Consider the following 12,239-nt stretch of genomic DNA (forward strand, 5'->3'; position numbering starts at 1 on the left):
GGTGGCAGCCCTCGAATGCCCAGAGCACCCTCAAAAGTAGTCTAAGCCCCGGGTGTTAAAAGATGAATGAATCCAGTGAACCACATTCCATAAGGCACTGGGAGGTTTTCAGATTGTCAGACACACGACAGAAAAGCTTTACATCTGTACTCTCCACAGTCACAAGAGGCCCCGTTCACCCAAGTACAGATTTGTCCTAGGGACCTTGGCCAATATGAAGTCCACAAAAACAAACCCGTTTCATGAGTTCTGTTATACAGATAACCTCCATTAGAGCTATCAAAGCAGAGGGATTTTAAGTAGGTCTCTCACAGTTACTGAAAATGTTAGTGGTTCCAAGCAAGACTGATGGTTTTAAGCATTTTCAAACAAGAGTGTCTCACCCCTTAAACCTCAACCACAGGGCATTACTTTCTCAGCGGTTCTGTATAAAAGCCTGAACATCACTTGATAAAGTATGAACATTCTGAAAAGAGTCACAGGAAGCTCTTCTCTGTTCATGTCATATAAGGCACTGAGGCTTCAACACAGAAACAATACACGAGAAGGTCATACACAAAATGATGGGGCTGTGTCTGTGAAATAAACTTTCTTCATTCATACGTGACTCAGGTGACATTTCTTGAGCCAAAGTGCTTGGCTCTATACCAGAGACTATACCCAACCTAGATCTCTGAAATTATGCCAGCAACAACATGCCACAACTGGGCTTCAAACTGGAAATTACATTCTTTATAAGAATTATTCTCAGTTGTACATGTGATCACAAGTATATACAATGTTGTTATTCAAACAACCTCTTCTTTTGATTGGTGTTTCAGAAGAAACATTGCATTTGTTAATATCAAATATGCTAATGTGTCACAGTGTCTGTTTTCCTTTGTATCCATTCTGAAGATATTCTGAGTTTATCTTTGAAGAGTGAGTGTATCTGGCAATTGAAGTGTGAAGGTACAAGCTATATAGCCTCTAATTGATCCAAAGCAGTGATCCTGTCTCACCCTAGACAAATGACTATACCACAATTCCATCCAACTGCAATTGTGGATGGAGTCAATATTAAACCTGATCCAAATTTTATAGGTCTTCCTTCTACCTTAATTCTCTATGTCCAGTTTTACATGACCAGTATTGCCATTTATTTTCCTTCTGTAGGGATAAGTATTATTGTTATTACTGCTATGCATGTTAGAGTTCTTTTTAATTAATATTGAGTAATTTTTTAAACATGTCTTTCCTAGAAATGTCACTAGTAAAAGGCATCCAATTTTTTTCTAATGTGGTGCTTTCCCTGTCCATAAAACTTATTTGATTAGCAGTACTATAGAAGCTAAAGCTTTTGTATGCAGGCACTCAGGCATAATTTAATCATTTTATTTAAGCATGAAAAAAATTATTCTGAAAGCCCTGTTAGGTAAAATATCCCTGATTAATTTAAACTTACATTTACAGGTATATCAAAGGTGAAATAAATCATAGAATGCTCAGTATGCAATGGAATAGTGTTAACTTTGTTATAATAGTCAGCAGTAAGTTAAAAATTGCAGTATTAGAGAATGTAAGGAATAACTATCTCAATTTAAGTAACTGCATTTAAACAGGTTACTTTAAAATAAATTTTGTTTTATGTGAAACCATTTTGTATTACAAGGATTTCCACCTATGGAAATCTCTTTCATAGTCAAACGAGATGAGGTCCTAATTGCATAATACCATTTATCTGCTGAGGATAAAAGTGCCAACAAATGAAAATGCACATTAGGCAAGAGATTGTCAGAATAGAAAATTGTCTTTTTTATTTTTTTAATTTTTTTTGTTTTTTTGTTTTTAAATAACCCACTCACATTAACAAAAGACTGCAGTAGCTTCCAAATTATAGGTTGTTATTTTTAGTGGAAGTAGTTCAATATTCATATTGGAGCAGATGTAGCAGTTTAACAAAACAGCTCTTCAAATCCTGCACAAATTGAAAACAGGAAAACTGATTGCATTTTCTCTTATCACTTTCCTTTTCTGAATTGACACTTTTGGCCTTCTGAAAATTTACACATGGCTTTCATCTCAACAGCACCTGCTGATCAAACAGAAACCTAACATTTTCATGAAAATGGTATAAAGGACTAGTTTTGTTCTAAATGTTGTAAAGAGCATCAGTTGCCTAACCTGATGACAATAACTGCTGGGTATAAGGCATATTCATTATAGTTTTATATTTTCACCAAACTTTAAAAAATACATTAAGTCCCTTCTGGTTTTTTCCATGTTCACTTTTCATACGACTCAAATTTCTTTGACTCAAGGTCTGCCTAAAACTTAGTTTTATTATGCAAAGACTATGCAAAATGTGTAAAAGGGTAGATTACACACAGGATACTATTTTTTCTGTCACTGCTCAGAATATATGTTTATCTATACATACTGCATTCTATTCAGTCACATGAATGTAAAATATACACATGCTGCTTTCATATTCCACCCACAGGAAAAAGGAAAGTCCGACCCTATTTTTGAAGGGGACTTACACATTTCCTTAAACAGATACAGATTTAGCAGGTGCTTGAATATCCCCAACTGGAGAAAAATGGATGTCACCTGAGCACAAACTACCTAAATGATGCGACCAACCCACTCAATGTAAATATCTCCGGGAAGGTAAAGGTGAAGCTTGAAAATGGGTATTCTTATATGTAAAACACAAGGACTGATAGCTAAGTAGCTCCCCAGATTGTCAAATAAAAGTATATCACATATTTATCTGTTACACCTGATTCTAAGTAAAATTAAAGATGTCCCTAAGAAACGCTCTCTGTCAGCTCACTAGCATAAGATCTCTACCCTTCTGAAGGATTCCAGGCTGTCTATTCCCATTCTGCCTGGGTGACAAGGTAACCTCAGGCAGAAATGACATACAGTAAATATATATGCCACTCTGGCCAGTTGGACTGTGAATTTCAGTGTTTCATCATGCTCACTGAGGCAACAGCAAACCTGAAATGTCAATATGTTCAGTCAATGGAAGTGAAATAATGGGACTCTATTGTCTTACCCAATCGATCTGCTGTCAACAAGGAAACATGTCCCCCTGCCTTTAAACAAATTTTAATTAGGCTCTTAGTTACTGGGTTATATTTACCTATGAAAATAGTTATCCTGACTATGTGTAGGAAGCAAAACAATTGTTTTTCCCACTTTTACCCATTTTAAAAACCTTCTAAAGTTGATACTATAATTTTTAAACACTCAAAAGAGTGGATCAAACATGTTTCAAATTAAACAGGTTGATTAAACATTTTAAAATTATTTTCATTTTAAACCAATTCCAAGGGGGGTAAAAAAATCCCACGGTTTAAATTCAACATGCAAATCTACCTTACAGATTTGATTTTTGTTCCCTCTGGACCTAGCTGAAATCATACTACAAAATCAACTAATTCCACATTAAAAGTAGGTTTCATTTGCTCTTCTCACTCACCCAAGTACTACCATTAGCATCAATTCACCACCCATTCAAAACATGTCACACAGAACCAAACACAAATGATCAACTCCAAAAGCCTCAACCGATTTTGCTCAGTTTATCAATCCTACAAATAGGGGGTAAATGAAACTCTTGTTATAAGAAGGGAGATGGTGTTAAGGAGGTGGGGGTGAAAAGAATATAAGGCATTCAAGCCATTCCGATTTTCCCTTAAGTTCTACAGACTTTCAATGCAAAGAAGGGACAGAGTCTCACCTTAACATCAAAATAAAAAGGAACTAATCAAGTTGTTAAGCTGCTTCTTCTTTACCCCTCTTCATCCAAAGGCTTCAGCATCCCATCAATACCGTAATCCATTGTTCCCCCCCCCCCCTTTATCCAGTCCCCTTTAAACCTATTCAGAATGGCAAAAAAAAAAAAAAAAAAAAAAAAAAACGAAACCCAAGGAAAGATAAGGCCCTCCGGTCATCTCACCTCGGTGAGTCCTGTCTGGATAGCAGAGGTGATGGGAGATAGCGGCCAGGCCAGGGCTGATGCCTGCTCCTCACCCCACACAACAAAAGGCAGATTTCTCTTTCCTCCCTCTGCTAATCTTGAAATGTAAATTCTCTCCGCCAGCTAAGAGGAGCGACAGATAACATGGTACATCTTCACTTCTCCCGGTCTTATCGACTTCTGAATCGCTGGGGAAGGGGGAGAGGAGGAGAGAGCGGCCGCCTCCCCGCGCCCCCCTGCCTCCCGCCCCACCCCTCCCCCCGGCCCGCCCCCGGCGCCCGGCCCCCCCGGCCGCCGAGATTACCTTCTGGCGAGGCAGAGCAGCGGCGGCCGCCGCGCAGGCAGCCCCGGCCCGCGGCTTTGTGTGCGTTAAACACACATCGGAGCTTATCAGAAGTCAGAGGCTTGTCGGGATGGGACATTGTGTGTGAGTGAGCGTGCGGGCGCACGAGGGAGCCGAGCGGAGCCGGCGTGCATCGGGGCGATTACAGTATCAGCAGGGCCCAGATGGAGGCAGGAAAATAAACAGAGGGTGCGCGCGAGACGGCGCGGGAGAGGCAGGGAAGCGGGGGAGAGCGGGGACCGGAGACGCGGGCTGCCGCCAAGGAGAGGGGCCGGCGCGGCTGGGGCGCGGGGGGCGAGCGCGGCGCCCCCGGGCTGGCCGAGGCTGACCCGGCGCCCCCCAGCCCGTCCGCACCCGGAGAGCGAGCGGGGGGAATCCGGACTAGCAAGCTGCCTTTTTCCCTTGCTCCGGGGATGGCGGGGGGGAGCTGGGATGCTAACATTCCGGGAGCGTCTGTCAAGGTCAGAGGGGCATCCAGAGCCCGCTTTTTGCAGAAGCTTAACAACGAGGCAGGCACCGGGTGACCTCCATCCGGAGAGACCCAAGTTGCCCAGCAAACCCCGGGAGTCCGCACGGGCAGCGACACAGCCCTTCCCGATCGACCTCAAGTGGGAGTTCTCGTCCCTGTCTTGGCTGGCCCCGAGGCTGGATTCCAGCCCCCTGCCCACATCCACAGAGACGGCTGTGGGGCGGATACCAGCGCTGGCATCTCCCTGGGCTTGTCAAGGTGGTCCCAGCGGCCCGGGAGGAGACGCACTTGTGACTGGGAGCTACAGGTGACTCCCAGACACCTGCTGCACCCCCAGAAACTGTGCTGGCGGTGGGGGCTCCTGGCGTGTACATCCGAGAGCCTGTTTTGGAGGTGGGAATTTGAAATCGAGGCAATCAATCCCGGCTTGAGCTTGCCTCCACAGCTCCTCACCCCACCCCAGAGCCCGGGAATCAATCAGACACCAAGCCGGGAGCTAGCGCTCCTCCCAGTCCAGAGTGCCTCTTCCACCCCCATCAGGGTCTGCAGGGAGGTACACCTGAGTGGTCTCCTGGGAACCCCCTTTCACCTTTTAAATGCACCCATCAGCCAACGTGAACATCTGATCAGATCCTTAATGGAGTGCAAATAATGCAGCAAAGAAGGTTATTTTATGGGGGGGGGGGGGGTAGTATTTGGTCATGTTGCATTTCAAGGCACTGAAGCTTGGTTAACAAGCTCATTCAGTATGAAGGGTGAGTTCAGAATAAAGAAGTCAATGACCTCCAGAACTGTTCCGGACATACACTGTAGCCCCTGCTGCAGTGAAATTTCAGACAGTAAAACAGTTTGAGCATGGGGGCTTGACAGTTTGGGGTGAGGGGAAATAAGGCTAGTGATCAGAGTAAAACACCAGCACCGACGTGCAAGAGCCCTAGCAGCCACCTCTGAGAGGAGACAAATCTGAAGACCTTAAGGAAATCAGGAGAGGCAAGGGTCACAAAGAGGGGGCCACAGCTGAACCCCTGAACCACAATAGCAAACTGATGAATCAAGCACTCCCCTCCAAACCACTTGCTCAAAAAGTTTTATGAGCAGTGGATCCCCAGGCCCCCAAGCTCCCATCACCCCAAGAAAACAATTAAGGGAAACCTGATAGGTCAGGTAAAGTGCAAAAAGCTAGGCATTGGTGGAGGAAGGGCATGTGTGAAAAATCTTGTCATGCAATGAATGTCAGATGAAAAGGGCTCTGCCACAATCCACCAGTAAGCCAATCACGTGGAAAACCTCCGGGTGTCGCTGAGAAGAGGAGGTACTACTTCCCCATAAATCTTCAAAAAGTGAGCAGGTTCAATAGTTATACAAGGGTGCAAGAAGAGGGAGGAGGCCATTTGGCAGGAAGTGTTCCCAAATCGAGTGCACTCTAAATGAGTGAAAATCTGTCCTTCTTACATGTTTTAAATGTAACAGCAGATTTCTAGAGTATCATTATAGCTCTCATAAAGGGTCACCTTTCACTTTTTCTCTAGCTGCTATAGAAAACTGTATTCAGGATAACCAGGCGCAACCGTATATACCTGCCTCTTTAACACATCTTAGTCAGATCAGTTTGGACAAAGACTACAGACACAGGTTTATAAATCCAATGCAACTCTAGGAAGTAAAAAATACAACTTACAAACGCCAACTGATTTTTCCATTACATGCGCTTTGAAAAAATGCTATTTATAAAACAAACAAAGCCCTACTACTTCCACAGAAAAGGCTTACATTTTTCTTTAAAAAGCATCCAGACACTGAAGGTATGAAGAAAACTGCACAAAAGCTTATCTGCCAATGTTCTTGTTTTGTGAAGGCATACTATTTCTATTACCTCCTTGTTTGTTCACTGACTTTTGGCTCACAGTTACAGAAAAGATCAACCAATTCTCAAATGGGAAGAATCCATGACTTTCTTCCAAAGCAAACACTTTGCTGAAAAGCTTTCAATTTAGAAAAAAGCAATATAATAATCAAGAAGTACAATCACAGAATAAGTGTACAACAGGAAGTGGTTTCTATAATCACAGCTGTCTTAAAGGCCAGCCTGGAGACTAGAAATCTTAATTTCAACTAGTTCTTCTCTTAATAATAGGTTACCTTCCTATAAAAGCAAGAAGTCCATCTGTCTCAAGCAGATAAGTTTTGAAGCATTAATTCAGATAAAAATCTAGCATTTTCTTTGAGTATGTGAATTCTAGTGTGCTATAATGTGAGAATTCCAACATATGACCATTATGGCATAATATCTCATTGCTCAGCTTGTCATTATTTCATTTGTAATTCTTATGTTAATTATGTTCATAATTACTATAAACAGATGTGGTAGAGATTCATGTGACCTTTTATTGCAGAATGAATTCCTCACTCATTTTGCTTTAATTTCTCATGTATGTGAAACTGAAATGCAAAGAAAAAAAAAAGCTTTCTAATTTCCTAATGTTTTATATGTATAAGTTAAAACCTACCTTCTACTTCATCTGCATTTCAAAATACTAGAATGTTCTTAACATTTAAGCTGCTTTACACACATTTTAAAATTGCATACGGAATCTCACTGCTGCTTACTAAACTGTAGCTATGGATGCCAAACAAAGACTAGCATCCGTGTCTAAGTTGTTTGTCTTTTTTTTTTTTAATATCAAAGGTTAATGCAGCAGAATTGTGCTTCAAAACCAAGTGCCTAGCAGCTACATAGCAATTTATTCATTCATAACTCAACCATCACCCTCTTTACATAAAACACATTTACAATAAAATCAGTATGGATTTCATTAGCTGAAAACCTCCTCGAATTTCATTTCTTTGGCCCTAATCTATAATTAGTGTGGACAGACAGGTGCAAACCCTTCTCTTCTACAGATGGCTACTGGAAATGGTGCAAAGTAGCTCCTTCTGTTTAAACAACACAGAGATAACCTGCTCTGTCTTATCACTTACAATTACCTCCATTAAACTGAACTAATGTTTGCTTTAATAAAATGTTCACTGTTCTTTAAATATTATTTAGGAACTCTTATATTAATGGCTGTAAAAAAGTGAAGCTGGAACGTGTCTCTTTAGATAATAAAAAATAACTTATTCTGGATGAAATGTTCTCACTGATGGATAATATTCTAAGGTTCACAAAGGTATTTTAGTTGACTTAACATTTGTCAGTTATTTTGCATAAAAGGGTCAAATATGGTATTTTTAAAAGGCATCTTGGTGACAAATTATTTAACAAGTAAAGAAATTTAGAACTATGAAATGTTTAATTTCTTTACTATAGATTTTAACTTATTGTTGAACTCCTAAAATCCCAGATTGTTTTCAAAGGGTATTTTATGTTAACCTAATTTTATGTAGTATTTGTTTAACTTCTGATGGATTCTGAAAGTTGTAGGAAGGTATCATTTTAAGGCACATTTTAAAAATTAACCATGCATGCAAGTGCACTCTGTAAGCACATGGTTAAAAATAACACTATTTCATACTAAATAACATCTATAAAGACAGAGATCACTTCTCCCTGCTTCTGCTATCAATAAAGTCTGTGAATCACTAGATGATGAATAAGGTGTCCATAAAACAAAGAACTTTTAAACGTCCAAACATCAACAAATAGCTTTTCTCACTGAACTTACATAACTTACAGTAATAAGACTCCAGTAAAATGCAACTGAATCGTTTTTTTCACATGCAAATCCTGCAGGTGCCAATTTTTGAGACTGCTTTGCTATGAAGGGCTATGCTGCCTGCATAAAACCTCAGTGAAGAAGGGTTTGCATTCAGCGCCTGTCAGCTGATGTTCATATCAAAGCAGTGAGAAACACGATTTGACAGTGAAGAATGTCCTAACCTGACAACCACTGACCAGCATTCCTATTGGAAGCATTTCTTTCTCGTGATCCCTTTTCAATGTTGGGAAAAAAAGAAAAGTTTTTTTTTTTTTTTACAATAAAATAAGCTTCTATTTTTATAATAAAATAAATGATAATGGCACCTTACATTTGTGTACTTCTTTACTATTTATGAAGTGTTCTTTCATCTGCAAATATTTATACTAACACCCTGGATGGAAGAATTCATCATTAAAATCTAGCATCAAGAACAATATTTTACTTTTCTTCAGAAAGGGAAAATTGTAAAAATATAAAGATGCAATCTTGTATCTGCAATATGTACTATCCTACCTTTTCCAGCAGCTTGCAACTTGATAGGGCAATTTGCATTGTACTACAAGAAGAATGTATCTTATTAGGAAAGCCCTTTTAAGGATCATATTTAAATCAAATTATTAGCAGATATTAGTGAGCCACAGAGACTAAAGCTATAAAGGAAAATAGCATTTCAAAGATTTCTGGTCTGCTTTGAGCTATCCAAACATTAAAGAAAAAAATACACCATTTTTTCCCACTTCTTTTATTAGATATGAACTGGACACTGGAGAAACTCCATACTCAAACTCTCCCACTCAGTATTTAGCTTTTCAAATAAAGTGACTGCTGTCTAAATGGTTTACAAAAATTATGAATGCTTACACAAAGTCTTCTAACATAAAGTTCTTCTCTTAGTATGATGGCAGATAAAGTCAGCTTTTATACACCCAGAATGAGCCTGATTCCTTGATTATTTAGTGGAAATTCTTTCTTTTGAAAGAATAAGCCAAAGAAATGCTAAATACAGTACAGATAAAGCAATGTTAGACTTCAACTTCCTCAATATCCTTCCTGGCTGCAAAAGATGCCTAGGTCAAACACTGGGTGAGGCTGTCAGCTGTCCCTTTAAAAATAACCACCCACAAAAAGAAAGAAAAGAGAAAGAAAATCAGACTGTCCCATGCATGCTACCTGAAAGCCCCTACAATGTTAAAACTAGAACTGACATGAAGAATAAACAATGGGGAAAGATCCAGAGAATTATGAATTTGCTTCTCTTTGTACACATCACATCTGACATAAGCATCTGGGTTTGGGCCAGGATGGTTTAACAAACAGTTCTGTTTGTTCACCTTTTCTAAGGAACTGTATGACAGGAGTGACTGGCCACAACAGAATGCTCACATGGTCAAAAGCAAAAGACTGCAAAAAACTAAAGAAAGCCCAGGACACTCCGGTTTATCACTGAAAAGCTGATCAATCTGTATTCTAGCGAGTGTGGACTCACCGGGCACAGACCCAGTTTCCCTCCCGTTCTATGCAAAGGGAGGGTTATGGCTATAAAAGCCGCTGAGTGCACTTAAAAAGGGTCCACATGTTTGGGGGCGGGGGATCTGTAAAACAGATTTCAGTTCACACGGAAGGTAGAAAGAGCAAACGCCTTGGTCCGCAACCCAACCTTTACCAGGGGATAAATCAATTTGCAGCAGCTGTGGACAGCCATTTATATCAAGGCCCTGGGCAGATTAATTAAAGGGAGCGAAGTTAAAAATTCAAGGGGGCCCGGAGTGACATGAAGCACTCAGGTTGGTCTGGAGTGGCCTCCCCCCAACTCCTGACCTTCACTCCCCGGCCCTGGACTCTGGGACTGGTCTTCAGGAGCTCCTCCGGGGGACACGGGCGATTCCTGAAAGTGACACTCTGGTGCCAGGCTGAGGCGGGCTTGGCTTTGAGATGCCCAGATCTTGAAGAATAGCTATGCTCAAAAGATTTCAACCGCCAGGACGCTTTGCAAGGAATAAGGAAAACAAGGGCTGCAAGGCTCCCCAGCCAAATCCTCCAAACTTGAAAAGCGCGCGGGGGGGCGGGGGGGGGGTGGGGCTATTTTTAGTAACAGTCTGGGTTCACGTCCTACTTCCTGGAATCTGTACTCAAACTTTTCCAAGGACTGACTGCCCTTACCCCACCCCAACCTCATAGAAAGTTTCAAAAAAACAAACAAAACGGATGTAAGCGCATTGTACCCACCGAATTGTCTTTCCTTAGGGGGGGTCCTGGCCAGCGTCAGATCCGCCCAGAGAGAGGGGTCTGGGTGCACCGATCACCCCAGCCCTTTCAGTCCCCCAAAGAGAGCGCTGGGGCCGGGTAAACGAATTGCATCCCCGGGACGCAGCTCCCCGTCCGGGCTCCGCCAGGCGGGGGCTCCGCTGCCCAGCCCAGGGCTCCCCAGTCTGAAGAGGAGACGGGAGCCCCCATCGAGGCTGCGCAGGGAACCCCCAAAGGGCCGGGGCGCCGGAGCCCCCGGCGCGCGGAGGTCTGGGCCGCAGGGACGCTGCCCACCCACACCGGACGGCAAAGCCCCGAGCCCGTCGCGGATGGCACACTCGGATCGGGAGACCCCAGCTGGACTTCGGGGTCGGGGGCTTGACCCGATCTCCGGGGCCTTCCCACCCGAGCACCCCGCGAGCCCAAGAAGACCAGGGCGAGTTCGCAGGGTGGCCACAAAGCGCCCGGGGACCGCTCTAAGGACCGCGACCGCAGTCGCCACCGGGGCTCAAAAGTTAAGATTCCTCCTCCTCTCCTGATCCCAGAGCTAAGTTTTCCACCATTAAAAGAAGACTTTCCAGTTTAAAAAAAAAAAAAAAAAAAGGTGAGGGTCTAGGGCCACCTGCCACCCTCACCCTGGGTACCTTGCCCGGGGGTTCGGTCGGGGGCGGGTGGTGGGAATAAGTGTGATCTTCCAGCTCTCATATCGTCATGATGGAGAGAAAAGAAAACGGGGGGCAGCAGGGCGGAGAATCTGAGAGTGAAACGGCACCCCCGGCCGCCCCGTGAAGTTCAGGGTCACCGCAGCCGGCAGTGACTCGCGAGGCTCTTCGCGCCGGTGCGTGGCTCTACCCTAGTTCAGCGACGGGGACAGCCCGGAGCCTCCCGGCCGAACAACCCAAACGAAGGGGACGGTCATCAGAATAACAACCAGGCGCCCCCCACCCCGGTGCCCCGAGTCCCCGCCGCCCGCGGACACTTACACTGCACAGGGCCGGAGAGTCCCACCATCCGCCACCCGCTCCGAGGTGCCAGGAGAACTTGCCGTCTTCTCGGCCGGCCCGCCGGGCGAGGGGCCGAGGGCGCGGCGCCTCTCCTGGCCCCCGAAGGGCCGGCGCGTCCAGGACCGCGGGCCCGCGCGCGCGCTCGCTGCGAGGCCGCCGGGCGCCGGTCACCGCGAGCCGCGGGGCGAGGAGCCCGGGGGTCGGGGCCGCCGGCCAGACGCCGCCTCCACGCGGAGCAGCCCCGGACGCGCGGCGCGCCGCTCCTCCCTCCCTGCCTCCCGCCCCTTCCCTGCGGTCGCCGCGGCGGCAGACGAATGGGATGCGGGGCGCGGGGAAGCGCCCCCGTCCCGGGCGGCGTCTGCGTCGGCCTCGCGCGCCCTCGCTCACTCTCGAGGAAGGCGACGCGCGAGGGGCGGCGGGGCGGCCGCCGGGCAGCGGGGGCGCCGCGCGCTGGGCGCCGAGAGCGCGCGCGCCCGCGCCCGGGGCGCCGCGGCCGCTCCCCGGG

General features: G+C 44.8%; 1 protein-coding gene across 1 annotated transcript in view; it reads right to left on the minus strand.

The window, feature by feature from the left end:
- Nucleotides 1-11,964, minus strand: part of RUNX1T1 (RUNX1 partner transcriptional co-repressor 1) — a 151,093-nt gene extending 139,129 nt beyond the window's left edge. Inside the window, 4 exon segments of the mRNA XM_065902568.1 lie at nucleotides 3,953-4,009; nucleotides 4,012-4,054; nucleotides 4,056-4,096; nucleotides 11,714-11,964. Of these exon segments, the coding sequence (XP_065758640.1) occupies nucleotides 3,953-4,009; nucleotides 4,012-4,054; nucleotides 4,056-4,096; nucleotides 11,714-11,741 (169 nt within the window). The 5' untranslated portion in view covers nucleotides 11,742-11,964.
- Between the last annotated feature and the right edge of the window lie 275 nt (nucleotides 11,965-12,239).

This window comes from Muntiacus reevesi, chromosome 12, assembly GCF_963930625.1.
Source record: "Muntiacus reevesi chromosome 12, mMunRee1.1, whole genome shotgun sequence".
In the NCBI taxonomy this organism is placed as follows: domain Eukaryota; kingdom Metazoa; phylum Chordata; class Mammalia; order Artiodactyla; family Cervidae; genus Muntiacus; species Muntiacus reevesi.